A 12,818-nucleotide genomic window follows, 5' to 3' on the forward strand; every position below is an offset into this window, starting at 1 on the left:
AGATTACCGCTGAGAAGTATAAATAGGGGATAGAAGTATAGGCAGTCTACGAAAGCGATGGAATCGACTAAAGCTGATGACGAAGATGACATTTTAGATGGGCAAGATTAATGAGTTAAGTGTGAGCTCAGAGCATGAATGGAATAGTTCAACATTACACAAAGAACGCCTTTCTTCAATCAGGGACCAATCAATCATTAGTTATAAAAATAGAATACAGAACAGAAATTGTATATGATTTGTGAGGGAGAACTAATTAAGCGGTTAAGAATGCAGCTCCACTACTAATTTTTTTTTTGGATTTTTTAAGAATGACAACCGGAGATAGCCATGTCTCTTTGATCTAATAACTAGTAGTCGACGTTATTTAAATATTACCATTAGAGTTTAAGTTATAAGTTAGCAGACGTATTGTACAGATAGTAATAGAACGCTTTGTATAACGTATTCTTTTACGAAAAAAGATAATTATGACTTGTAAACAGATTTAAGCCTTAATACCAGTATTTACAGTTGATTTTCACTTACATTAAAGCGAAAAAACCTGAAGTTACGACACTTTATGAACATAGTTTAACGCCTTGCTTCCGTATTGAAAAGAAATACGAAATCTTTAAAAATCTGTTGTTTCTATTACCTGAAAAGCTCATCGGGAGTCTCAAAGGTTGGAAAATTCCTTAGAAATCACAGCATGTTTTGTTAACTACACAGTAGTCGACGTAGGTTAGAAGTTCTCTGACAACGGTGGTATCAGCTGCGGAAGCAATAAAATAAAAGATATGTGATTGAAAAGACACACACTCGTCCAAGCACAAAAACGGGCGAAGTGTAGAGGAGCTGAACCGTAAGCAAAGAATAGTAACTCCACTGTGCCCTGTGCCCTTCGCACTACACGACTGCTCCAAACCTGGGCCCAGAGTCAGCCATTCATGCGCATTCGTGATTCGCTTACGTAGGAGATCCAGTACACTGTCGTAAAGAGGAAGAAGCACACTGGGAACAGCACCAGAGACACCTGGTCGACCATCCCACGCTGTGAGCCGCAGTACAGCACTACATATTCCGCCACTGCACGGAATTTGAGCCGTCCTCGTAGTTCAGAGTGCTCGCTGGACAGCACGTGATTCTCCTGAAATGATAGAATGTTGTGTAAGACTATGTTTCACCTCAATTCTGAAACCGTGTCACGAAATAAAAATTAACAGACGCTATAAAACTGGATTCTCGCTAAATTCAGAGCTGTTTGAGAGATTTATCGGGTTTTAATCCTCGTCAGATCGCTTATAATGTAAAATCTGTCGGCAGTTTTCAAACATCTGCTAGGAAAGAGAAACCCATTGGGAATAGGTCTAATAATCGGTGGATATCACAGATGACCGAATTTCACAATGATTCTATAGCGAGGTGGCCTGACATGCACTCGGTTCTTAGGCAAATGCTGGACCGGCTTGTAGTTTACAATGAGATGCAGAACGATAAACGAAACTTTGACACAAGACTTTGGCGCACTATGTACCCCACATATTTGGTTCATATGGGTCTGAGCACTACGGGACTTAACATCTGTGGTCCTCAGTCCCCTAGAACTTAGAACTACTTAAACCTAACTAACCTAAGGACATCACACACATCCATGCCCGAGGCAGGATTCGAACCTGCAACCGTAGCGGTCACGCGGTTCCAGACTGAAGCGCCTAGAACCGCACGGCCACACTGGCCGGCCACGTATTTGGTGTAGATGTCAATTCAAAGATGTTTTAGAATAGTATGTGCAGCTACATTACTGTGGCCATTTGTAGTATCCAAAGTAGCTCGCATTCGAAGCAGTGTGATACTACTACAAAAGGTGGAAGTTACTTAGTAAGAAACTGACAGGTTTTCACGACATTTCTTGCTGAGGGGTGGCGCCAGGGATTCAGACAGCTCTCACAACGATTGACGTTCATTCGTGATAGTATTCGGCGAATTTATCGTCCAGGGAAGTACTTCGAAGTCTTCAACTTTGTTGTTCCAACCGTTTGTGGACATCTGAACTTGTGTGACAAGATACAAGGTCTTACTGGAAGGCTTCATCGCCCCAAGCGGAAACAACGATCATTCACAAGTGATCGTGAACTCTGTGGACGTATTTGCAACCTAATTTGTCAGTATTGCTTACCAAGGATGAATGGTTCTCAGGAATGCTGCGAAATCATTCCACAGGTCATCACATATGTATGTGGCCAAAACGCTGTCCCGAGTGCTACAGACATTTTAATTTATTTATTATCATCCTTTGTATCATTTACATGATATAGGAATTGTCATATACTGTCCAGAACATGCACAGCAGAATATTACAAATTTCTGTCAAACACATAAAATTAACATTATATAATATGTTGAAAATTAAAACATTGAATTAATGGGTTGTTCTTTTACATGCCCTTTTAATATGTACCGTATGTGATAAATTTATGTAAATTTAGTGCATTTTGGAAAACACATTACTAATAATTTAGGCTTAAAATAGTACAAACGAGACATTGAACTGACAATGGGAACAACATGATAGTGGCGATACAACGATAAGTTAGTGATTTAAGGATTAAAAATGTTCCTCTATGCTACAAAACATTTATTTATCAGATAATTTTTTAATTCTGACTTAAATTTTACTTAATCTTCTATTTCCCTGATGCAGAGTGGCTCACATGTTTTTGAGTTTTTTTTTTTTTTTTTTTTGTTCTTACTGCATGCAGATTCTTACAGATACGTGTATTGTAGTCACGAAGTTCTGAATTTACACGTAAATTACTCAAGTGTGTTCTTGTATGCAGTATGTTTTTCAATATGTAAAAAGATGGTACTGTAAGTATGTTTAGCTGCATGAGCAAGAGCTTGCAGTGTGTTTGTGGAGGGCTGTGTGTAATAATTCTAATGGCCCTTTTCTATAATTTAAAAACCTCTCTCAAGTGACATTTAGTTGCACCCCAGAATGTTATTCCACAGGACATAATAGAATCGAAATAAGCCATATACACTAATCTTGTACACTCTGGACTGCAAACTTTAGAAATTATTCTCAGTGCAAAACATGCTGAATTGAGTTTTTTTGGATATGTATGTGACATGATCTTTCCAGCTCAAGTGCTGATCAATGTAAATGCCCAAAAAGTTTGTAGACCAGACTTTCTCTATTTCATGGTCACTCAATGATATATGGTGATCATCCTTCTCATTTACTTTACTGTACTGTATGTAATTTGTTTCATTTAAATTGAGTGTTAACTTATTAGCGTAAAACCACTGTTGCACACTCTTCAGAACTTTTTCAGCTGCAGTGAATAAGAATTTACTGTCATCACTTATAATTATGCTTGTATCATCTGCAAATAACATAACTTTTGATGATCTGTTGGGCCTTTCAACGTCATTCATATAGATTAAGAATAATGAGGGGCTAAGAACACTACCCTGAGGGACACCTACTGCCACTTTCTTAGCATCAGATACCCACCTTATTCTTTGCTTATTCTTTATTCTGAGATGAGGAGAGTTCCACAACCTGATTTCTATGTTGGAGATAGGATTCAAACCATTTCCTCCCAATTCCTCTGATGCCTATTGCCTCCAGTTTGTCAAGGAGAATTTGTTGATATACTTTATCGAAGATCTAGGTTGATTCCTACCACACATTTGTTAGTGTCTAAATTTCTAATAATTTCTTCCATATAGGCCTGTTTAGCTGTTTCTGTGCTGTGACCTGTACGAAAACCATGTTGATTACAATTTAGAAGATTGAAAGTGTCATGGTAGCTTATGAGTCTAAGTTTCATCAGCTTTTCAAAAATTTTTGATAGAAATGGAAGGAGGGACATAGATCTATAGTTTTCTATCTTTCAGTTGTTGTACACTGGTGGCCACAGTAGTCGTCAGGAAAATAAGCCAAGCTGTTTAACCCCTCCCCCCCCCCTCCAACTCGAAAAATTCATAAATTCATTAGTTATTTTCGTGTACCACACGTAATACCACAGATCAGATTGACTTCCAAATACTTTCCTGCACGAAGCTATCATCCATCATTCTATCCATTTGTGACAATTTTGAATTATTTAATATATACTGTTTAAAACCCTCTCTGTTCTATTTGGCCTAATGCAAAATTCCGATTGAAAACGATTTGCTGCAGCCACTTGGTATTGTTTCAGATACTGGAGCATCAAGGCTCCTAGAAAATATGTCCAGAAATCAGAGCAACAAACACGGGATTTTCTTGCAATGGCACTGGCGTCGTTATCCGCTGAGGTTGGGAAAAGCGGTCACTATGTAAGACTTTTGAAAAATGCATCTCTTAAAAATATTTGATGTGATGCATTATAATATTTAGATTCAAAATGTGGAAGCTGAACATTCAATTTCCCATATGGTGGCTACCTGACCCTACCTTCCTCAACTTGTTCAACTACCTTTCTTGCTCAGACTCAACCCTGACAGACACAGCCCAGATGGCAGCTGAATAGTGCCACAAGTGTTTTACAGCAAACAGTTTAAGTCTTAATCTCTCAAAGATTCGTGTTATACAATTTCAAACAAGCAATAATGACTGTTAGTACCTGAAATAGACATTGGTGGTCATACACTGAAGAATGAAGCACAGTGTGTAAAACTGCGTGGTGTCCAGCTGGTTGCCAAGTTATAATGGAGTCAACACATTGATAAACCAGTCAAGAAACTCCGTTCAGCGTGTCTTGCGTTCAGTGTATCATCTATCTTGCATTGACCCCAGGCGAGAATGTTGGCTTTCTTTGCATAAGAAGCGAGCGGTCAGAATGTTGTGTACATCTTGTAGAAGTCTAAGGAGCTTGGAATTCTTAAACTGATTTCTGAATACATTTATTTCTTAATGGTTTTTGTTATTGATAATAAAGATCAGTTTCAACTGAACTGTGATGTACAGCATCACAACACAAGTCACAAACACATTTTTCACGTGGACTTTGCCTCCTACCCACAATGGAGTTATGTACTGTGGTGATAAGATAGTCAACAGTTCTAAAATAAAGCTAGAAACTGAGAATCCCTACGAATACGGAAGAAAATTAAAAAGATGCTTCATAAGAAACTTTTTCCACAAATTATCTGAATATCTAGTTGCAGTTCTGTTAGCTAAATGGGTAAGGGTGTTTCTTATAAAGCTGTGTCACAGGTTAAGTATTATATAGGTCTCAGTATGTATGTAGGTAAGAAAAATATTTTCTTTGGAAAATACGTGGTAATCAAGTAAATATACGGTACTGGCAAATAAACAGTAGTTATATAGTAAAAATGTCGTGTCGGCAGCTTTTTCCAAAGCAGTAACTTGTTTAGTAATGAAGCCGATTAAATTCATATACCATAAGCGTGAAATGCTACAGACGCGAAATTTAACCGACAGGAAGGAGATGCTGTGATATGCAAATGATTAGCTTTTCAGAGCATTCGCAGAAGGTTGGCGCCGGTGGCGACACCTACAGCGTGCTGACATGAGGAAAGTTTCCAACCGATTTCTCATACACAAACAGCAGTTGACCGGCGTTGCCTGGTGAAACGTTGTTGTGAAGCCTCGTGTAAGGAGGAGAAATGCGTACCATCACATTTCCAACTTTGATTAAGGTCGGATTGTAGCCTATCACGATTGCGGTTTATCGTATCGAGACATTGGTGCTCGCGTTGGTCGAGATCCAATGACTGTTAGCAGACTATGGAAACGGTGGGTTCAGGAGGGTACTACGGAACGCCGTGCTGGATCCCAACAGCCTCGTATCACTAGCAGTCGAGATGACAGGCATCTTATCTGCATGGCTGTAACGGTTCGCGCAGCCACGTCTCGATCCCTGAGCCAACAGATGGGGACGTTTGCAAGACAACAACCACCTGCACGGACAGTTCGACGACGTTTGCAGTAGCATGGACTATCAGCTCGGAGACCATGGCTGCGGTTACCCTTGACGATGCACCACAGACAGGAGCGCCTGCGATGGTGTACTCAAAGACGAACCTGAGTGCACGAATGACAAAACGTCATTTTTTCGGATGAATCCAGGTTCTGTTTACAGAATCATGATGGTCACATCTGTGTTTCGCGACATCGCGGTGAACGCACATTGGAAGCGTGTATTCGTCATCGCCATTCCGGCGTATCACCTGGCGTGATGGTATGGGGTGCCATTGGTTACACGTCTCGGTCACCTCTTGTTCGCATTGACGGCACTTCGAACAGTGGACGCTACATTTGACATGTGTTACGATCCGTGGCTCTACACTTCATTCTATCCCTGCGAAACCCTACATTTCAGCAGGATAATGCACGACCGCATATTGCAGGTCCTGTACGGGCCTTTCTGGATACAGAAAATGTTCGACTGCTGCCCTGGCAGCACATTCTCCAGATCTGTCACCAACTGAAAACGTCTGGTCAATGGTGACCGAGCAACTGACTCGTCGCAATACGCCAGTCACTACTCTTGATGAACTGTGGTATCGTGTTGAAGCTGCATGGGCAGCTGTACCTGTACACGCCATCCAAGCTCTGTTTGACTCAATGCCCAGGCGCATCAAGGCCGTTATTACGGCCTGAGGTGGTTGTTCTGGGTACTGATTTCTCAGGATCTTTGCACCAAAATTGCGTGAAAATATAATCACATGTCAGTTCTAGTATAATATACTTGTCCAATGAATACCCGTTTATCATCTGCATTTCTTCTTGGTGAAGCAGTTTTAATGGCCAGTAGTGTACTATGTTGACTAAGCTATTGTAATGTTGACCAATAAAATTCCTATGGGTGTTGTACTGTGTCATTGTATAAAATACTTTTAAATATGAACTTAAAACCAACATTTCGACAATATTGCAACGCTTTTTCTGAGGGCAACACTGTATTTGGTGGAGTCAAGGTGACTGTATTTAATGCAGGCGATCGGTGTCAATACGTCATTTTTTTAAATTTCATTGGCCCTAAAATATAATATGCTAGTCATGACTAAAGGAAGGGTGTAGGAAATAAGCTATTCGAGGGCTAGCCGGTTTGTTAACGGTTGGCGACAGTGTGCAAATCAGCGCTTAGCTTCTAGTGGACACGTTTTCTTCCTGGTGTGCGCGCAAGTGCTTTGACAGTTTTCTTATAGCGGTTTGTTTAGACCCTGCTGTTCCAAGTCAGCCCCTGGGACACAGGCGTTCGCGGGCGATCACGGTCTCGCCCGGCGAAAAGAAGATAGGGCTAGGGTGCCCGTAAGGGTCCATTTCACATCGTATGCGCCCTACTCCGCTAAGTTCCGCTTAATTATGTCTTTTGCTTCGTAGTGTTCGTGTGACGAAAATGGGTTCTGGAAGCAGCTAGTTGCAATTTTCACCAAGTTTGGAAGAACGGTTTTTGTTTGTTGAGAAAGACGAGTTGCTTCAGTGTCTTGTGTGTCACAAAGTTCTGAATACGACGAAGAAGTATAATATTCAGCGTCACTATAGGTCTCTTCACGTGACTTAGTAAGATGAGCTGGACAGTAATACAAGAAAGCAACTAATTGTCACACTGAAGGGCGAAGTTCAGCGACAGGTAAATCCGACGCAGAATAAATAAATGTAACAAATGAGTACATACTACTTTTACTCAGTCTGTACAAGTATTGAGTTCGTTTATTACATACGTATTATGCAACTACTGTAGATTGCTGACGTCGACGAAGATTCAACTGATGCAGCGCTTTGAGCTAACTACAAAGTTGCACACATCATTGCAACAACCGAAACACCGTTTTCAATGGGTCCCTTTTTGTGAAATCACGCCTGCTCGCCGTCGTCGAATACTTAGCGCCAGTAGACATTATGAAATTTGTAGGAGTTTGTCCCTCCAAGCAAATGGTATCTGTTTGCGATATGGGCACGGTTTTGGAAAATCAACTGAAGTAGAAGTGCCAGACTTTTATTGCTTTTTCGTTAGCCCTTGACGAAACCACAGATATTGCTCAACTCGCAATTTTTGTGAGTGGCGTTAATTCGGAACTACAGGTCATGACATATTTGACACTGTCTGTGAGTCTGTAGAAAACATGTGCTTGCCATGGGACAAGCTCTGTTCCGTGGCAACAGAAGGTGCACTGCAAATGGTTGGGAGCCAGCAAGATTTTATGACTCATCTGAAGGAAAAAATCAAGATGCAAGAACTAAATAAAATGTTTGTACGTTTGGCTTGTATTAATATTTTTTGTTAATTAAAGTCAGTCACTCTGTAATGTCTTGTATAAGGTCTCGTCTTTAGTCAGTGTTTTGTGCGCAGTCCTACTTGTAAGCTGATTGCCCAGCCCTATCCACCTATGACACTGCACGCACATGTGCAGGCTGTTTACTCACTCCTGCCTGCCAGTGTCTGTGGGCGCCCGGCTGCTTGCAGTTGAGATCTCGAGTGGAAGCAGTGTAGTTTACACTGTCATGTCCGTGCCTGCAGCTCTATACTGCATCGTCTGCACCATTTGGTTACATAGGTTAGCTTCAGTAGTGACGTCATTTTCGGTTCAGTAGCCAATGTTGCTATTCTGTATGCTACTGAGGCCTGTTAACTGTAGATCCGCCTGCCTATTTTTCGTCTACTGCACCAAGAGGTGGTGAAATGTCGGTAAGACTGTCTATTCCGTTGGATGTGCTTCGATTATGGAGATAATATGCTATTTTGGAAATATGGAATGGTTTTTAGTTTTGTCGTTTTTAATTTTGAGTTTAATGATTAGGTTTTATTGAAGGATGACTCGGACGCATCTGAGTGGAAAGTGAGGTCGTAAATGTTATTATGCATGCATTTCAGCAGAGAATCATGGAAGTGGACATGGTGCACATGTTGCTGTTACGAAGGAGGCAATAGCGATGGGGGCTGGAAAGGTAATTGAAGAAATGCGACGCCATTTGGCAACATAATCTGTGGGATGAGACAAACCACTTTGAAATGCCCAAAAGCAATTCTGTGGTGAGGTACAGGGTTAGCAGGGATGTGGCCCATAATTTGGTTGAGGAAGTGCGGGCATGGGCATACGTGAGAGACCATCAAAGAACTACAGCCATCTCTTTGCAGGTGACTAAATCAGAAGGTTCATTCGTTTAGCAAGTTGTGAAGTGTCTAAATCAAGGGAATAATTATTATCAGTGATCAAACTCAATGGTTATTTTTTTCTTCTTCTAGGTTTTGACAGCTCTTAACACGCTGGGTCGTGGGTCTGATGAGAAGGGGGTAGGGGCTGACAGTTCAGCTACCTTGAGTCAGCCAGGTCTCAAGTGGCACTGGCATATTGTGAGGACTCTCAATGCGTCTGCAGTCGAAAGCAATACTAAGAACAGCTTGGCTGGCTGTTTCGGCTGTGGGATGCTGTGTGCGCCATAGTGCGCCGTGCCGGATGCGCAGTCATCGGGCGAGCCTGCCCAAAGCTGTGGTCAGCAGTTGTCTTCGATTGGCTGTCATGAGGAGGGGCGGCAACAAAGCACGCACCTTCTGTGGTTTCTCAGGAGCCACATCAACTGGCTGCCGAACGGCAAACACCAGGAAGAAAATACGACTGCTAGAAGGCAAGAGCTAATTTGCACACTATCGTGAGTCACCGACAAGCTGGCTAGCTTACGAAAAGCTTCTTTCCTACACTCCCCCTTCCATCATGAGTAGCCTATTATATTCTAGAGCCTATAAATTTCTAAAGTACGATGTATTGACACTGATCGTCTGCATTAAAAAGAGCCATATTTACTTCAACAAAACCAGTCTTGCTCTGAGGACGGACAGTATAATACGGTCAAAATGTTGGTTTTAAGTTTACAATTAAAGTATTCTGTAAAATGACGTGGCACAACAGCCGGACCAATTTTAATCATGATGACACCAGTTGCAGAAGCTTACGTAGTTATTTCTATGATGTGTTTGTCTAATGTTAATGACTCCTCCTACATCTCTGGATATTTTCGCTCTTGATGGGATCTATGGGACATGTTGAATGAATTAAGGAATCAAATGTCAAAGTACATTCATCTCATTAGGCTATTACACTATGGCTTTCCAAGCAGATAATTTTTCTGAATTTTTGCGTTCTCTAAAATCAGTAGTTTCTATGTGCAGTCAGTCTGAGTTCAGCTTTTACCGTATAGTGATATTTTGTTGTCTGTCTCTGTAATGCTTTTCAGTATTTAATGTCTCAAATTAAAAGAAACGTTTTTAATTAGAAAGCTAAAATTATGCATGCGTGGTTAATATGATAAATTTTCTATTATCATTTAAAGTATGTAGGCCTATTATAATATGTAACTGCTTTGGCGGTCAAGTGAACATTATTATTGTTTGAAATTTCCAAATGTTGGCTTCTGAAGAGCATACGGAGCCATACTGCGTGATCAAGGGATGTTGGATGTTGGTAACTCTTCGAAGCTCATTTAAATTTAACCATGATGATCAGCAATCATCGATTCCAAAACAAAGATTTGCTTAAGGTACAGTTTACGTGATTAATTTAGAAAATGAGGTAAAATCAAAATACAAATGCATTGCAAGTATAATAATTATTGAAAGTACTAAAATGCTAAACGTTACAAGACGATTCACTATCAGTCAGATTACATTTTGCACTGTAACAGTGCTTCATAAGCTTATGATGTTGCTACAGGAAACGTGGCTCTAAAATAATGAGACTGTTGCTGTAAAACATAAATTGTTTCTAGAACATGGATATTTAGTTGCTGCCTACCTAAATATATTCCCCTCCTCTACCCGCACAACGCTCCATACGAATAATCCATTGATGGAAACAGCACTGGAAGTTTTCTTCTGTGAGTTCCTTGACGACATGTGCCGCTTTTTCTTTAATTGCTTCAGTCTGGAACCTCGCGACCGCTACGGTCGCAGGTTCGAATCCTGCCTTGGGCATGGATGTGTTTGATGTCCATAGGTAAGTTAGCTCTAAGTAGTTCTAAGTCTAGGGGACTGATGACCTCAGATGTTAAGTCCTATAGTGCTCAGACCCATTTGTAATCACATGGAGTTTGTTCTTGGCCCACTGCACTTTGTAGATAAGTGATAAAACTAAAAAAGTGACGAATTTAAGTTTTTTTGCGTATGGGAATTCTAGAAACTCAGACTAAATTCCATAATTCTGATCTTAGTGGATGTATTAAAGTTTTCAATTACACGTCAGTCTGCCATGTATGGATACTTTAACGAATGTTGAGCAGAAACGAAGGTAAGATCATGTGTGCTCCAAGAAAGCGTTATAGGGTCTCTGTATAGACAAACGATTTATCGTAAAATGTCAAGAGCACCCTCAGATTGTCCACTGACGCAGCTGCATGAAAGTATCGTTGGACGGTCGTAACGAGACAATGCAATGTAATAAACAGCTCCTCTCTTTAAATGTAAGTGTATGATAATGCCTATAACAAAAAGATAGAACTCAGTAATAGCTGATTAAAGGATTAACGGTGCACATATTGTGAATATGTAAGGGTTTTTAAGAAACGATATGAAATGCAAGCTACACCTAAATTCATTATAAGGGAAGGTGAATAGAAGCCTCAGATTTGTTAAAAGGGTTTTGGGAGAAAGTAACGCAACTGTAAAGCAAATCACACACAAGACACTACTGCGCCCAGTTATGGAGTATATTTCCAGCAATGGAAGTCCTTATCAAGTAGGCATGATTGCAGACATGGAAAGAATTCAGAGACATGCAGCTAGGATCGGAACGAATCGGTGAAGCCCATATGAAAGTGTAATGGATATGTTTGGGGAGCTTAAATAGGATTCTCTTGAAGAAAGGTGACGTATTTCTTACGAAACCTTGTCGGAAAAATGTAGAGAGCTTTTATTCGAGGAAATAAGTGCGATTATTTTACTACCGTCATTGTATACGTAACGATCATGATGATACAAAATTTAAGGGAGCGTACGCGTACAGAGGCATACATTCTGCCGGCCGGAGTGGCCGTGCGGTTCTCGGCGCTACAGTCTGGAACCCACGAGACCGCTAACGCTCGCAGGTTCAAATCCTGCCTCGGGCGTGGATGTGTGTGATGTCCTTAGGTTAGCTAGGTTTAAGTAGTTCTAAGTTCTAGGGGACTGATGAACTCAGAAGTTGAGTCCCATAGTGCTCAGAGCCATTTGAACCATTTTTGAACAACCATTCTCCCATCAGTCAGCACGCGAATGGAACAGGACGGAAAATACCTAGCCGGCCGGTGTGGCAGAGCGGTTCTAGGCGCTTCAGTGCGGAACCGCGTGACTGCTCCGGTCGCAGGTTCGAATCCTGCCTCAGGCATCGATGTGTGTGATGTCCTTAGGTTAGTTAGGTTTAAGTAGTTCTAAATTCTATGGGACTGACGATCTCAGATCTTAAGTCCCATAGTGCTCAGAGCCATTTGATTTTTTTGAAAATACCTGATACTGGTGTGAAACAGACTGCACAGTGGCTTATGGAGTAGAAATAATAATATAATCTCACTCCCATCTACGTAGATAGGCGAAGGAAGTATCAGTTTGACGGTGTTCGATATAGCCAAGAAAGTGGTGCTTAAGTGACTGCCTCTAGGGTGTGTGAAAGCAGTAACTTCTCCTTTCAGCGACTGAACGTGTAATTAAACGAGGTCCGGGCCACACCCAGCTCTGTGGTGTAATAGCTGAGGAAATTACCCCAGCCATCATTTATGATCCATAAATCATATGGGTTGAGTAATGGACGCTTAATTACAGAGAGCCGTCAGCGTCGTTGTACTAAACTAATTCTGAACCCGTGTGAATGAGTTTCGCAGCTGAGTGGACGAAAATAGATTGCGTGAAAGTTGG

The 12,818-nt window shown here is 41.1% G+C and overlaps 1 protein-coding gene across 1 annotated transcript in view; it reads right to left on the bottom strand.

Annotated features, from left to right (window-relative positions):
* Positions 1–919: 919 nt before the first annotated feature.
* LOC124756001 (glycine receptor subunit alpha-1-like) overlaps positions 920–12,818 on the bottom strand; it is a 188,146-nt gene continuing 176,247 nt past the window's right edge. Inside the window, exon 12 of the mRNA XM_047249048.1 lies at positions 920–1,129. Coding sequence (XP_047105004.1) covers positions 920–1,129 — 210 coding nt within the window. The remainder of the gene's footprint in view (positions 1,130–12,818) is intronic.

The sequence above is a fragment of the Schistocerca piceifrons genome, chromosome 1, assembly GCF_021461385.2.
Source record: "Schistocerca piceifrons isolate TAMUIC-IGC-003096 chromosome 1, iqSchPice1.1, whole genome shotgun sequence".
Lineage (NCBI taxonomy): Eukaryota > Metazoa > Arthropoda > Insecta > Orthoptera > Acrididae > Schistocerca > Schistocerca piceifrons.